The sequence below is a fragment of the Carassius carassius genome, chromosome 34 (genome assembly GCF_963082965.1).
Source record: "Carassius carassius chromosome 34, fCarCar2.1, whole genome shotgun sequence".
Classification (NCBI taxonomy): domain Eukaryota; kingdom Metazoa; phylum Chordata; class Actinopteri; order Cypriniformes; family Cyprinidae; genus Carassius; species Carassius carassius.
Window position 1 is genome coordinate 12,723,329 of NC_081788.1, and position 17,182 is coordinate 12,740,510.

Genomic DNA, 17,182 nt, shown 5'->3' on the forward strand with positions numbered 1-17,182 from the left:
ATGCGAATCGTTTCAAATGATTCAGTTTGATTTGGGGAACGAGTTCAACCGGTTCACTAAGAAGAACCGGTTAAATCGAATGATTCGTTTGCGAACTGGATATCACTACACTGCAGTGAACGCGCTCACAACAGACACGGAAGAGAAGACAATGCTGAATAAAGTCGTAGTTTTTGTTATTTTCGGACCAAAAATTTCTAACTGACCCTCTGATGTCACATGAACTACTTTGATGATGTTTTTATTACCTTTTAACCATGGACAGTATAGCGTACACACAGTTTAAATGGAGGGACTGAGAGCTCTCGGACTAAATCTAAAATATCTTAAAATGTGTTCCGAAGATAAAACGAGGTCTTACTGGTTTGGAACGACATGAGGGTGAGTTATTAATGACATAATTTAGATTTTTGGGTGAACTATCCCTTTAACTTCCTCTCCCTGGTCCTGGACATACTTCTTGTTAAGAGCAGCATATTTCAAACCTACTGGTACATGGAAAACATCTCAGAAAAAAATACATTTGTATATATAATACATAAATAATTGTACTTTTTTTCTAAAAGAGGTTAATATTATTTCAAAAAGTGTTTTTGTCAGATTGTCCAAAATGACTTATATAAATCCCTTCCTTATATAACACAGGGGAAACACTGGCCATGCTATGACACAAACGATCACCTGATGGAGTCAGTGAGCGGAATGAAACCTGCAATTCAAAAATGTGAACTAGCATATATATGTTCAGCCTCCAAGCTGATCTTAGACATTTCATTGGCTTCTTTAGCAGGGCCCACTGCTTATTGCAGATCAGTATGTGACATTATTTACAAATGGCATGACAATAGTAAGAATCAGTTACATCGCTTTACCTTTTGACCTTTAGTGCAAACCATGTATCCGATTACACTGGCTCCATTGGAAGTGCCCGTAGGAGTGAGAGAAGGAGGCTTCCAACAGATCTGCAAGACTCCAGGTGTCTGTCCCATCTGAACTTGCACATCCTGAGGAGGTAAAGGAGGACCTGAGAAAAAAAAAAAAAGAGTTGCTTTGTGAGTTGCTACACTGCTTCATGATTCAAGCAAATCTGTGTAGGTCTGCTATTGTGTTTGTGGTTGGGATGTGACATACTTCCGCTTTCAGAAACACGTGCATACTTGTGCATTAAAATTTGATGCATGTGTAATGGGCATGTAAATGTGGATGTGGGTGAGTGTGCATGCATTTTTCAGCCGTAAGGGACGCCAGCTGGGCATAGACCGACGACAGTGTATTTGCTTATGTCAGCACTCTGAATTTATGTGGGCTGATTCATCTTAATCATACTGAGAGTTTTATGTGGCTGCCAGCAACAGACCGCACCATCTCTGAACCTAAAACGCAGGCATCATTCACTCCATTTATAGCTTGGTTTTAATTCAAAACATTTAAATGTGTTGTAACCAGTTACCAGATGATGCTTGTCAGGGCTGGTTATCAATACAGATTCTATCATTTGATTCAATTTTGATTCACAAACTTTCCATTTTTTTCCAATTTGAATCTAACTTCAATTCAATTGCAATTAATTTGCGGATATTTCAGTTATAATCTCCATTTTGTTTACATGTACAGATAGAAATGTTCTCTTTGCTAATGCTACAAATTGCACAGAGCAGTGTTTCAGACAGGTTCAAATCAGAAACTCTTCAAAGCATAAGATTGATTCATTTCAGTAATCAGGCTACACATATCTTACTGCATGTTTCTGATTCACTAAAAAGAAAAGGCTCATTAGAGTCATTTGTTTGCCAATCCGACCATTTGTTTGCCAAACAACTCTGAGCATACTGTATTTTGATTTGCTAAAAAGAACTGGCTTATAAAATCACTTACCTGTGAATCTGGCTACTGTGGTCATGCTGTACCACAAATGTCTGATTTACTAAAATGAATCAGCTCCTCAGTCATTTGTTTGTGCATCTGGCTACCCTGGACATGCGGTACTGTATTTTTTTTATTTGCTATGAAAAACTGGCTCATAAGAATAATTTGCTTTTGTATCTTGTTTTTGCATGCAGTGTGGGACAGGTCTTCGCGAAGACTACAAGAACCAGACATGTCCTCTGCACAGACCCTATGGCCAGCTTCAACACCCCCCCACCAAACTCTGGTGTAATGCATCCTGATCTTAAAGGAGAAGGAACTGGACGAATATTTAAAAAAAATGTCAGTTCACAGTCTATCTCATGATGCAGCCTGGAATTAAACCACACCATGTTGGTTAATCTGGCCAGAGGAGAATTGGCTACCCAAATTAGCCTGGTTTCTCCCCAGGTTTTTTCCACCAATGGAACTTGGGTTCCTTGCCACAGTTGACTTTTGGCTTGCTTAGTTTTGGACCCTTACTATTTGGCAATACTGACTTGCCTGCATGGCCACTATTGGATGAGAACTGAACTGAGCTGGATGATGACATCACAGCTGCTTTACAGATGAATTAAACTCAACAATGAACTGATTTGAACTGAATAATGACTTGAGGTGCTTTATAGCAGAATATAATTCTGAAACATTATTTTAACAACTTTTTAACTATGTTTAACTGAGAGATGCCATCACATTTGTTGTATACTAAAACACTAATTAAACAGCTTCGTAAACTGTAAATGGTTTCCCAGTGACAAGCACCCACTCAAACAATCAATTAAGAGAAGCCATCCTGATGTCAGAGAGCAGGCAGTCCTGTCACAGGTTTGAAATCTTCGATGGATCACACTAATCCACACTGATCACTTCTCTCCCCACCACATGACAGATCATCAGGGGGAGTGCTTAATCAATGGCCACCCCTCACTGATCAGAGCCCACGGGCTGCTCGGGGCACTGATCGGTCCAGAGACGTTAGGGGCATGACTGAGTGCCGGTGGAAAGACAGTGGATCTCAAAGTGGATCATGTAATTTGTGAAGTTGATCCAGAGGAACTGGATCAATGCTCTGTAACTGAAAACAGCTCAAAGCCTGTCTTTATCTGATTCAGATGGACATCATGAAATAAATGCCTGCACCGTTAGTCTGTAGGGAAGCACACTGATGGGTTTACGATACCTTGTGCATATCACACAGTCTGTAGTTGGAGAACACAATGTGAGCGAGACTAGGCTGAGGGTTCATTTATCTCAAGACGTCAATATGTCCTGAGGCATGCTCTTCACTGTGCTGGAAATTCAATAATCTGTGAGCAGGACTGTTCCATCATGAGTGGCCTTCCCTTAATTAACATTCTATTTCAATTAAAAGTATCAATACATCAGAGAGGCAGTGTGGGAGAAAAAAAAACATTCTTGTTAACAATTTAAAAGCATGGCTTACATTTTCTTACATTTTTTAAAACACACAGAGAGAGAGAGAGAGAAACATGGTGCACTAAGCCAAGGATGTTCTCCATCTAAACTGGGTTGAATTGTTTTTCACATATTCCTTTAGGCTTTATTAAAGGTAGCATGTTGTAAAATTACAGTTTATAAAATAAATGACACAATTCTAAAACACATTAACTTTATGAGTTAAATCAGACTACTCCAGTTGCGCTGTGTGTATTTGATTCACTAATTCACTAAGAACGACTCATTTCATTTGCTGGGTAATCTGGCTATTATGGTCACATTGTACTTTAAGTTTTTGATTTTCAAAAATGAACTGACTCTTAAGAATCATTTTCTTGTGAATCCGGCTGCTTTGGTTGTGCTGTATGTTTTTGATTAGCTAAAAAAGAACTGGATAATAACAATAATAATAATTATTTGCTTATGAATTTGGCTACACTAGTTACTCTTTCCTGTACATTTTTAATTTGCTAAAAAGAACTGTCTCAAAAGATTCAATTTCTCGAGAATCCAACTACTCTGGTAGCACTCTATGTTTTGATTAAATTACTTAATTGCAAAGTTAATTAACTTTACAAGGTAAATGTTGTGCTTTGGCACACCAACCACTATTTAAACAAACACACAGCTGAAGACTGTGCTTTGGTTTGTTATTGTTATTAGTAGTTAATTAATATTTTTATTCAGCAAGGATGAATTAATTTGATCAAAAGTGACAGACATTTATAAACTTCTGAAGTATGAAGTATCAAACTAATGATGAAGTGTAATTTCTGAGATATTAAAAGCATATTCGGGTCTCTCCACACCAAACAGAACATTAGGGTTAATTAGCATTGTATAGCAATAAAAACTGCAACTGTTTATGATCTCAGGCTCTGCTGAGAGCCTCAGAACTGAAGGAGACAGCCTTACTAATGCTGATGGCCTTTCATTTCCTCCCTGGACAATGGCTGTCGCACTCAGGATGGGAGGGAAGAACGAGCTGGCACTGAAAGCATCCTCATACGCATGTCTGCTTTGCTTCTTGGCATTGCAATGAGAGTGTATATATCTAAGAGTGTGTGTGCCAGTGTCAAATAAAGTGGAGACAGTAAAAAACGAGCGAGCGAGGACTCCCTCAGAAGCAGAATACCGGGCATCCCCCTCCGCCCTCCCCTTTCTCACATCCTCTCTGATTCTTCCTCTTTTCATCTTCAGTCGCTCCATTTCCCTACTGCGGCAAATGCTTGTCCCATTTCCATTCATCATGCATTCATTCATTTCTTTCGCTCTCATTCGTCTGTACTCCAAAGCAAGGCATCTTCAAGGTCCACTGGGAACAGCGTTGAGAGATGAAAAAAAGCAAAACGCAACCAGGTTGATCAACATCTCAGGTAGATGTCTGCGTAATAGGTGTTATGCCAAAATGCAAAAGTGCCATAGGGTTCTTTTAACGAAGGCTGCTTGTGCTTGTCTACTTGTCTCTCTAGGGTAGGAAGCTCTTTATGGAGCACTAAACTTCCGGGCTCCTTCTTTAGCAGGGTGAATTGATAAACAGGAAGAGTCTAGCAAACATCAAGGTTACATGCCTAATGTTAACAGTTACCTGGCACATGAGCAACTCCCACAAACAACTGACAACTTATATGATCTACAGTAGCAAGGACTTTTTCACTGAGGAAGCACCGTTTTCAAAATATTTGGTTGAGAATCATAATTGGACAAGGATTATGATTGCTGGTCTCATAGGAGTTGGTAGATACAAAGACAAAGTTGTTCTCTTCAAGTTCAGATTTTTCAGATTTTTCAAAGTTTCCTCTGGGTACAGATATTTTCATAATTGGCCCTTAAAAGTCGAAAAAAGTGAAACATTTCTAGACGTGGGTGGTATTGGGGGCTTAATTACATCTATAATAAATCAGCAAGACCAAGAATAATGATACAAGTTTTTAATCTTTAAAGCATAAACCTTATTAGACTTTGTCAGTTTTAGTCCCTGCATGATCAAAATGTGAGATTAACAATTTAGTTGAGTACAACATTTTTCTAATTTTGAGGTTCCAGCAATTATACTTTTTGAGATATCATGCCCTTAAAATGTGGCATCGCTGACATTTTTTTTTTACTTTTTATTTTTGGCTTGGAAATAGTTAAATCTGCATATTTAAATAAATAAAAAATATTTAAATCTGCAAGAAACTAATCTATGGATTAATTACAGAGCAACCACCCTAACTTCTTTAAAGCATAAACCTTATTAGACTTTGTCAGTTTTAGTCCCTGCATGATCAAAATGTGAGATTAACAATTTAGTTGAGTACAACATTTTTCTAATTTTGAGGTTCCAGCAATTATACTTTTTGAGATATCATGCCCTTAAAATGTGGCATCGCTGACATTTTTTTTTTACTTTTTATTTTTGGCTTGGAAATAGTTAAATCTGCATATTTAAATAAATAAAAAATATTTAAATCTGCAAGAAACTAATCTATGGATTAATTACAGAGCAACCACCCTAACTACTTTTAATTGCCAAATTTAGAGTGATAATTTATGACAAAACATTTTGGGATAGTCTCACCAAGGCTCATCATTTATTTAACCAAAAATACAGTAAAAACAGTAATAATATGAAATATTATTAGAAATTAAAATAACAGGTCAGTATTTTAATATATATTAAAATGTAATTTATTTCTGTGGTGGCAATGCTGATTTTACAGTAGCATTAATCTGTATATATATATATATATATATATATATATATATATATATACATATATATATATATATATATATATATACATATATATATATGTATATATATATATATAGTACCAGAACGCAATTCCTTATTGTGTAGTCTTGAATCACTACACAATAAGAAATTAAGATGTAAAGTTGAGTGTGCGTTCAGTGTTAGCTGACCCACCGGCTGGCTGAGTGCAGAACTCCACTGAGACCTCCTTCTTCTCCCTCTGCTCAAGGGGAAGCTGCCAGGGCATCTGATGGGGCCGGGCCACAACCCGTAACTTATACACTGTCATAGGCTTCAAGTTATAGAATTGGTATTTGTACCCTCCAGGCTTCACAACATCATATTCCTGGTCATTCAGGAAAATCATGTGGCTGTAGTTGCTGTTGCTTGGCATCCAGGTGAGCTCAGCCGATACTTGCGTGATGTTCTCCACACGAAGGTAATAGGGTGCCACCACCACATCTTTCCCCACCAGCAGTGTGCAGCGCAGCGGATCTGAGAGCCCCCGCTCCGTCATGCTCTGGATGGAGATGCGGTGCGTACAAGAGGCCAGGTTTAGCTTCTCGATCAAAGACTTGGTGCGGCCGCCAAAGGGCACGCTCATGCGTACCTCCTGATCCACCAGCACATTGTAGCCGCTGATGGCCGTCCACCCGGGCAGCACCACTGGAGGGTCCCAGCTTATGATAATGCTCTTGGCCAGCTGCTTGATCAAGGTAATGCGGCGGGGGTAAGGCACAATGTCTTCTCCGATCTCATCAATGTTCATGTCCAGCGTTCCTGTGCCATTGCTGCAGGGTCCGAGAAAGTCCACACCCAGACCCATGCTCATGCTCATGCCCAAGCTGCTCACCCCACTGCTACTGCTGGTGCCCGTCCCGGTACCTGAGCCCAGGGTGTCCAGCTTCTCTGAGAGCAGCGTGCTGAGTGTACTGACGGCACTGCTGGGCATGGAGGCGGGGCTGTGGTTGAGGTAGGACGGTTCCTTGATGCGGTCCAAAAGAGAAACTGACGGGAGCTCCTCATCCTGGACAAAGTCCACAAAGTTGGAGGGAACCAGACCCTGCTGTCCATCCAACAGCTCACCTGGAGAACAGAAAAGGGTACCAAGTGATGAATAGGAGCATGAGCAACGGCTGCTGAAAATTCTGCTTTGCCATCAAAGGAATAAATTACATTTTAAAATATATTCAAATAGAAAACTCTTATTTTAGATTATAATAATATTTCACAATATAACAGTTTTTACTTAAAAAAATAAATGCAGCCTTGTTGAGCATAAGAGACAACTTAAAAAAAAAATCTTTGACTGACAACCAAACTTTTAACTGGTAGTGTATAACTGCTCTGAAGTTGTACTGTAACGTGACATACCCTCATAGAAGCAGTCCTCATCCATTGTCCCATAAACATACAGGTACTTCCCAGCCACCAGGGGAAGCTCTGCCTCAGGATGCTCATTGGGGCCATCATAAGGGTTATAACTGGAGGGAGTAAATGCTGTGAACTTAATTATTATTAATTAAGTCAATTCATGAACTTAATTATTATTATTATTATTATTTAACCCTACATTAAAAAATATATTCTGGATTAAATAAAAAAGCCAAAGGAGAAGTCTATAAAAAACTGAAATGTCAAAATAGTATTAGAAAAAAAAATGCTGATATTACTGAGCATTTGTGGGATGATATTTTATTTTATTTTAACTTACACTGTACCTCTGTGGTGGTTAAAAATCATTGCTCAGTTTGTTCAAGCATCCTGGCCAGCCTGATATATTGGGGTGAAACCCATTCGAAACATTATTTTTCATTATTTTTATGATATAACCTGGTCATGCTAGTGGAGCAATGGAAGCCTGTGGGCAAGATGACCAAATGAATTAAAAGCAGATTCTTACATTACTACCTTTCCTAGTACCTTTAAATGGATATCACACAAAGTTAACTGGTTTACCAAGTTCACATGATTTGAACAAAAATTGAATAGATATTTTCTGATTGCACCAAACCAGTCTAATAAGTGTTATCATAAGTGCTATGATTATACTATCAAAACAGTGTGAAAGTATATTTTAAAAGTTTATCTGCTGTGCTTGGTAGATGAGTTAAAATGCTTGTCTGTGGTAATTGACAGTGTGCGCAGATGTTGCTGATACACCTAACTTGTACTTAACCCAGAGAATTTCTTAAAGGCAGACCTTAATACAGCGACTAATGCTATTCTACATCTAATCATTACAGCTTTTGCATGATATAACAAATCATTATAGCTAATGACATTGTATAACCTATTTATTACAGCAAACATTCTATTGTAACGTACTGTAACTTGTTACAACAGTTGTAGTGGATCCACTCACTTGTAGCGGGCAACACACAGTCGCACTTTGCCTGTGAATCTGGACTTAGACCTGGGAGATGAGCTGAGCTCTTTGTCCATCTAAAGGAAAGAGGAAAAGTGGATAGATGAGTTAATGGTCAGCTTTACTAGCTTACAGTATTGTTGTTGATAAGCAGCATGCTAAGCCTTGACAGTACAGGGAGTTAAATGCTTTGTTCAGATGAATTTTTTGGCATAGCTGACTCAAATCTGTTTTTTTTTTATGTAGTCTGAACAGCAACAAACAACATGAAATCCAATGTTTACAAACCTGATCCAAACCACATTCGTATGTGGTTTCAAAAACCGTTTATTAGATTTTCCAGTCTAGTCACATCAGATTTCAGATTTCAAAATTTAGGCTGTGTCTTTTGTGACGTAGATATTGGTAACAATTCCTGAAGTGGATCATATTTAATCAAACTGCAAAATGACACCATGCACACTCAGACCTAAAGATCGGATTTGAAAACCAAATCAGATTTGTATGCAGTATGAACATCAAATCAATGGGTTGTATTTCAAGTTCTGATTTTTGATACATGTTGTTTTTCAAGTTCTGATTTTTGATAAATGTTTGGCAAAAATAGAGTCTGTAATAATTGAAAGCAAAGTCCAGTGTGCAATCTGATAATGTGGGCGATTAAGCCAATAACACCAGCAGAGCACAGTCTGAGCAGACAGATTGGATTGTTCACACCCGCACACACACACACACAGCCTGTCAATGTATACTGTAATTATTCTCATAATGGCCAAATCACTGTGGTACACGACACACTAGTAGAATCTACTTTGCTCTCTTAGAATCTAGAAATTTATTGGTTAGAATTTTCCATTCTATTCTATTCAATGACTATTTACAACTTTTTAGTTTGATAGTTCAGTCTCATCTTGTAGTTCATAATCATAGTTCAGAGTCATCATGGACTCTTTTCACAGACTGTGATGATATATGGCAAGTTTTTAATATTTTCATTTTAAAAAGTTTTTAATGCAATGTACATTTATAACACTATACCTTGTATTATATGACCTTTGCATTATATTTTAGAACACTGCTGTGTGGGTCTTTTTAACACAACAGGTGAGGAAGTGACGGCAAATTTGATATATTTCTCTAATCTTACCACTGTAATCAATCTCACTATGTTTTTTTTCTCCCTTTTGGAGAGTCATAGAAACACCATAATTGCTTTTTCCTTTTGCTTTTGGAGCAAATGGGAACTCAAAAATATATTTGTTATAGTTTCCATTCATCCAGAACTTTACCCAATTATGTTTCTGAGAGCCCTGGAAATGTAAAAATAAGTTTTCTTTCTTTTGTGTATTTGTGAAACTGTATTATGATTGCTATTTTCTTTTTTTGGCATCCACGGTCACATATGTTATTTTCAATTCATAATTAAACATCAAGACTAAACTCAAACTGTAAATGGTTAACGTTAAAAGTAAAATGAACGAACACTCACTGATTAGTTTGTGATACTCACAGCAGTGGAGATGACGGGCCGCACCTCTGAGAGGAAGGCTCGCCGTGGGCTGGAGGGTGTGCTGCGTGACAGGAAGGTGGGTTTGACAGACAGGAGCTCTGCCTTCTCCCCCTCAGTCATCTGTAGAGGCCGAATGAGCTCTGAGATCTTACTCATTGAATTCTCGTTACCTTCACACACACGCAAAGGTGACGGGTTACTTCATTAATGTATACAGTCTCGTACTCCTCTCTCCATCTCAACTCATCATTATATATATATATATATATATATATATATATATATATATTGTGAGCCGTGTCCCGGGCACCTATCAGCGTCGCCCTGGCAACGGAGGAGATCCACCTGCACCCAATCACCGCGGGCTGATCGGTCCCAGCTGAAGACGCTCGAAGGGCGACTACAAAAGCTGCACCTGAGAAGACACGGTTGAGAAAGCTCTCCAGAAGTTCGCCAGCTAATGTTGTGTCTCTTATCTCTCCAGAAAGCGAATGACCGACTGGCCGGCAAACAGGATCACGCCGCACCGAGGACGAGCACTGGACACTACTGGCACCTTCACATTCACAACCACTAATAAACACACCCTCCGGGGCTTTAACCCTTCATCACAGCCTGCCGTGTGATTCTTCAGCCCGCGACACTGGTGGAGAATGCGGGCAAACTGCTGAAGAATCAACGGCATCACCACTCCAGTTACTCACCGGTTTGTTTTTATTTTTTTCCCCTTCTCTGTGTGTCGTCAGGCGGTGACTCCTCCCCCATCCCCCAGCCATGGAGGAACTCCTTAAACACTTGACGGAGATCAGTATTCGACAGCAGCAAATTGTGGAATATATGGCCACTCGGCAGGGAGAGACGGAGCGTGAAGTCGCCGCTCTCCGCTTCGCGGCTGCTCAGCGGGTTCCGCTGCTGGATCCTTGCGCTCAAGCCACCCAGCTCCTGCCGAAGATGACCGTCCACGACGACGCAGAACATTACCTGGGCATGTTCGAGTCCGTAGCCACTCGGGAGGATTGGCCCCACGAAAGTTGGGCACGGATACTGGCCCCATTGCTGACAGGGGAACCCCAGCAGGCCTATTTCTCCATGTCAGCGAGCCAAAGAGAATCGTACGATGAACTACGGAAGGAAATCCTGGCCCGTGTAGGGCTGTCTCCCATCGCTGCGGCCTAATTATTCCGGACATGGGAGTATAACAGCCGGTTGCCAGCCCGTGCCCAAGCCGCCGAACTCAACCGCCTCGCCCATCACTGGCTGCTCACCGGGAACCCCAGCGCATCGTCTTGGACCGGTATCTGCATGCCCTACCACGCCCCCTTCGACAGGCAGCCGGAATGAGGAACCCGGGGACCGTAGGAGATCTCGTCGAGGCAGTCGAGCTAGCGGAGGCGACGTTGCGACGAGAGGCTGGGGAGCGAGCACCGCCGTTTCCCCGGAGGGTGTACCAGGAGCGACGCACGCCAGAGGGCACCCAGCGCGCAGTCAGCAGGTCGGCGGTTCCCGGCGTACAGGATGAGCCCATGCCAACGGAGCCACCGCCCTCACCCAATCGCCCCTGGCTGGCAGGCTGTGCAGTTCATCTGGAACCACCGCGAGGGGCACCCCAGACCGAGGTTTTCATCAACGGCCGACCGTTTACAGCTTTGCTCGACTCCGGGAGCGCTGTAAGCCTGGTCCAGTCCTCCATATTACCCCCACGGGCGGGAACCAAAGCTTGCATATCCATCACCTGCATCCACGGTGACACCCAGAGTGTAACTACCCGAGTGGTGACCATCTCCACAAAGACCGGCACCGGACCCCTGGAAGTGGGCGTGGTCAAGGACCTGCCGGTACCCGTGCTACTGGGGAGAGACTGGCCAGGCTTGGAGCAACTACTCACCCAAGCTACCCAGCCTGCCAGCCCTGCCGGGAACCGCCCAAAGAAGAAGGACCTCCGCCGAGCTCCCAGATGGAACCCTGTCCTCCTGGCTTCAGACAGCGCCCGGGGTGGTGAGTCCCCCCCCCCCAAAGTTCTAACCTTTTCTATGATGTCTTCCAACCGGTAAGGGGTGGGGGAAAATTTGTGGAGGAGCAGCTCGGGGATGATCGGCTAAAACATTGCTGGAAGCAAGTACGGGTGCTTGAGGGAAAGGAGGTCCTTCCACCGCCGCACCCGACCCCACACTTTGTGGTCCAGAGTGGCCTGCTGTACTGTGTCGCGCAGCGGAGAGGGGAGTAGGTGAAACTGCTGGTGGTCCCACGCACGCGGACCCAGATGGTTATTGAGCTCGCCCATTCCCATCCGATGGCTGGCCACCTGAGGGCGCAGAATACTACCCAACGGATCCGAGACCGATTCCACTGGCCTGGCATGGAGGCGGAGATCAAACGATTCTGTCAAGCTTGTCCGGACTGCCAACGGACGTCGCCTCAAACTCCTCCCCCAGCTCCGCTCATTCCGCTGCCCATCATCGAGGTGCCCTTTGAGCGAACAGGAATGGATTTAGTAGGGCCGCTGCCAAAGTCCGCCCGGGGGCACGAACACATATTGGTCATCGTGGACTACGCGACCCGGTACCCCGAAGCCATTCCACTGCGCAAGGCTACCTCCAAGGCCATCGCTCAGGAGCTCTTCCTGCTGTGTAGCCGGGTCGGCATCCCCCGAGAGATATTGACCGACCAGGGCACCCCCTTCATGTCCCGAACGATGGCTGACCTCTGCCACCTCCTTAAGGTCAAACAGCTCCGGACCACCGTCTACCACCCTCAGACCGATGGGCTGGTCAAGAGGTTCAATCAGACGTTGAAGCAGATGCTCCGTCGCGTGGCTGCGGACGACCGACGGGATTGGGACCAAATGCTGCCGTACGTCCTCTTCGGCATCCGGGAAGTCCCCCAGGCCTCGAAGCCGGGACGAAGGAAGGAAAGTCAACTATACCACATTAACCTCCTGAAGCGCTGGGAGGGGACGAGGACTCAGGTCGCCGCACTCGCCGCCACCTCTCTCGTGGTTGTCGACATCAGCCCCCAACTGTCGGCCGCCCAGAGGACGGAGCTCCAACATCTGGTCGGTCAATTCTCGGTTGTGTTCTCTCCACGTCCCGGGCGGACCCGCATACTCCAGCACGACGTACGCACACCTCCAGGGACCATTGTGCGGCAGCGGCCCTACTGAATCCCGGAGGCCCGGCGACACGCCGTCGAAAGGGAGGTTCAGGAGATGTTGAAGTTGGGAATCATTGAGCCCTCCCACAGTCCCTGGTCCAGTCCCATAGTCATGGTCCCAAAACCGGACGGCACCCTCCGGTTCTGTAACGACTTCTACTTCCTTAACGAGGTCTCCGAGTTCGATGGATACCCGATGCCCCGTGTCGACGAGCTGCTAGAGCGGCTGGGGAGGGCCCGGTTCATTTCCACGCTGGACCTCACCAAAGGCTACTGGCAGGTACCGTTAACAGAACCCACCAAAGCAAAGACCGCCTTCTCCACCCCCAGTGGCCACTGGCAGTACCGGGTTCTCCCCTTCGGGCTGCACGGAGCTCCAGCCACGTTCCAACGGATGATGGGCATCTTGCTGCGACCCCATCAGGCTTATGCCGCGGCCTACATCGACGATGTCGTCATCCACTCGGAGACCTGGGAGGACCACCTGGAGCGGCTCCGGAGGGTGCTTCTCGAACTGCGGCAGGCTGGGCTCACCGCCAATCCCAAGAAATGCCACCTGGCCCTACCTGAAGCAAAATACCTCAGTTTCCGGGTGGGCCGGGGTCTGATCCGTCCGCAGGAAGGAAAAGTGGCAGCCATTCTCTCGGCCCCGAGGCCCACCTCCAAGAAGCAGGTACAGGCCTTTTTGGGATTGGCGGGGTACTATAGGTGCTTCATACCCAACTTCTCCTCCCTAGCGACAGCCCTGACAGACCTCACCAAGAAGGGACAGCCGGAGAAGGTGAGATGGGGAACCCCAGAAGAAGAGGAGTTCAAGAGGGTAAAAGCGGCGCTCACGTCGGAACCGGTATTGCGGGCCCCTGACTTTAACTGTCCCTTCTTGTTGCAGACGGACGCATACGACGACGGGTTGGGAGCCGTGCTGTCCCAGATACAAGATGGTGAGGAACACCCGGTGGTCTACATCAGCCGAAAGCTGTCCACGACAGAGCAGCGGTACGTGGCGGTGGAGAAGGAGGTGCTGGCCGTCAAGTGGGCAGTCCTGGAGCTGAAGTATTATCTCCTGGGACGGAAATTCACTCTCATCACCGATCACGCCCCTTTGCAATGGATGGCCCGGGCGAAGGATACCAATGCCCGGGTGACGCGGTGGTTCCTAGCGCTCCAGGACTTCCACTTCGACGTGCGACATTGAGCTGGAGCCGCCAAGGCCAATGCGGATGGACTCTCCCGCCTGTGGACAGCTTTCGCAGGTCTGTCAGGGGTGATCCCCCCCCCCAGCCCCCACTTCCCCACTCGCCCGAGGGTCCAGGCCGACGCTTGGGGGGGGGGGGGGGGGGGGGGTGTGAGCCGTGTCCCGGGCACCTATCAGCGTCGCCCTGGCAACGGAGGAGATCCACCTGCACCCAATCACCGCGGGCTGATCGGTCCCAGCTGAAGACGCTCAAAGGGTGACTACAAAAGCTGCACCTGAGAAGACAAGGTTGAGAAATCTCTCCAGAAGTTCGCCAGCTAATGTTGTGTCTCTTATCTCTCCAGACAGCGAGTGACCGACCAGCCCGCCACCTGAGCACCGGACACTGATTCCCCTTGCACTCAGCCGGCCGGCAAACAGGATCACGCCGCACCGAGGACGAGCACCGGACACTACTGGCACCTTCACATTCACAACCACTAATAAACACACCCTCCGGGGCTTTAACCCTTCATCACAGCCTGCAGTGTGATTCTTCAGCCCGCGACAATATAAATTGATATACTGTATACAAATATATTGTTATATTGTTTACAATTAAGCCAAAAAATATTTCTGTCAAACTGTAAAAATGACTCATTTTTGAATGAATGCTGTAAATTAATTAGAATGAATACAACGGTAAAGTGTCAAATATTGATTTTCAACACCACATAATACAATGCAATGTAACTCATTGAAATATTTAAGGAAGTGTAACACATGACCTTCTTCAATATGCATACTGTACCTTTCCCAGAGGGGGCAGTGAGGCCGTTGAGAAGCTGGGAGAGGGTGAGGGGTTTGGAGGGTGAGCCGGGCGAGTCGCCCCCTGTCAGCTGACCGCTGCTCAGGATGTCTAACTTCCCAGCCTGCAACCTGAACTTCTCCAACTCTTTTGACAGCAGGTTAAACTGCTCACTCTGTGACCGGCATTTTTCCTCCAGTTCTCTCACTTTAGCCTGAAAAGAAAAAGAGGGAAGGAAAGAAAGAAAAAAAGAAAAAAAGAGAAAAAGAGAGAGAGAAATGCTAGCATTGAAAACATACTGTACTGACCATTTTGGCTTGTCTGTGATAAAATCATTGACATTTAAAACTGGAAACTTTTATAAATTTAACTGACCGATGAAAGCTAATGAATGTTGCCTACAAACTCTACCAACTGTGGATGTGGTAAGCAACCTACAATGCTACAAATAAATGGCCTACATCTAAAAGGAGGTTTTTCCTACCAAAAATCGCATTGTGTTCTTAGTGCGAAGGAAACTTCTCAGCTTCAGACACCAACGGAATCAAACAAAGACAGGAGTCAATCTATGTTCAGCTGTTATTGTACATCAAATCTCTTTTTCGATCATGATGTTAGCGATGGGAAGTACTATTTAATGGAGAAGGGTACCACACATGCCAACGTCACAGTAAAAGCTGTTTATGCCTGATGATTTGACTAAGCTCACATGTATATTTGTACATCAATACTATTAACCACATTAGAGGATCATGTGAGTTTGCATTTTAACAAGTCAACATACAACTGTAAGTTGACCTGTTATACTTACATTTTGTCTTGTGCAACATGTTTATACACAATTACAAGTTCGCATAAATCACTAAATATGGCTTTTTGGGTTAGGAAATTATAGGAGGGTGGTGGAAGGGAGACATGTCACATTCTGCAATACATCAGTTGTGTTTGTTGTTGCTGATCTGATCTGCAAACGCACATATCCATGAGGCGCTAACAGGATTCAGCACAAGGCAGCGCTCATGCATTGCAACACAAGAGGAGCAGAAAGGAGCAGACAGTGAATGAGAAACATTTACCACTTAGTTAAAAGAGCAAACTGGCTTTTTGCAGCACTTTCATTTGTAATTTATGAACATGCCCTCAAATACAGAGGCTGCCCTCATTTTAATCCATTTCCTGTGTTTAGCCTCTGTAGTCTGTACTATCAAAAGACCTGCCTCCCAAAAGGAATGAGGGGACAACAGAACAGTTTCCAAAAATAAATAAATAAAATCCACAGTTGAAGACAATTTTATTCTAGGTTTACTGAAGGTAGAGGCAATTTACAGGCAATTTTCGTCTATGTTTTTCATTGGATTAATATCTATTTGGATGGCAACAAAGACATGCCACCACTCCCCCAAAATAGCATAACTGAAATAATAGTAACAAACAATTAATTGTAATATTTAAATATGATAATATATTTTATATATTTTTTTATTTATTTGATATACATTATTTTTTACGCATTTATTGCTAAAAAAAGTTTAGTTTTAATTTATAGACAAATATAATTATTAATATTAGTCATTCACTAAATCATCCACCCAAATACTAATTATTAATTATGTTTTAATTTTATATATATATATAGTACAGACCAAAAGTTTGGAAACATTACTATTTTTAATGTTTTTGAAAGTTTCTTCTGCTCATCAAGCCTGCATTTATTTGATCAAAAATACAGAAAAACAGTAATATTGTTAAATATTATTACAACTTAAAATAATAGTTTTCTATTTGAATATACTTTAAAAAAATAATTTATTCTTGTGATGCAAAGCTGAATTTTCAGCATCATTACTCCAGCCTTCAGTGTCACATGTAACATCCAGTCTATCACATGATCATTTAGAAATCATTCTAATATTCTGATTTATTATGAGTGTTGGAAACAGTTCTGCTGTCTAATATATTTGATGAATAAAAGGTTAAAAAGAACTGCATTTATTCAAAATAAAAATTGTAATGATATATATTCTAATAATATATTTTCTTTACTATCACTTTTTATCAATTTAACA

General features: G+C 43.3%; 1 protein-coding gene across 20 annotated transcripts in view; it reads right to left on the reverse strand.

Moving 5' to 3' along the window:
- LOC132114422 (RIMS-binding protein 2-like) overlaps nucleotides 1-17,182 on the reverse strand; it is a 166,217-nt gene that overhangs the window by 24,958 nt on the left and 124,077 nt on the right. For 19 of the 20 annotated variants that reach the window (XR_009425319.1, XR_009425320.1, XR_009425321.1 and 16 more), the window contains 6 exons: nucleotides 15,120-15,330; nucleotides 9,985-10,154; nucleotides 8,472-8,551; nucleotides 7,481-7,590; nucleotides 6,281-7,192; nucleotides 873-1,024 (listed from right to left, as the gene is read on the reverse strand). Coding sequence is in view for 17 of the 20 variants with exons in the window: in XM_059522523.1 (XP_059378506.1) it covers nucleotides 873-1,024; nucleotides 6,281-7,192; nucleotides 7,481-7,590; nucleotides 8,472-8,551; nucleotides 9,985-10,154; nucleotides 15,120-15,330 (1,635 nt within the window). In the remaining 3 variants the exon portion in view is untranslated. Of the gene's footprint in view, nucleotides 1-872; nucleotides 1,025-6,280; nucleotides 7,193-7,480; nucleotides 7,591-8,471; nucleotides 8,552-9,963; nucleotides 10,155-15,119; nucleotides 15,331-17,182 lie in introns of those variants that run through there. The other variant, XM_059522518.1, reaches the window with a different exon arrangement.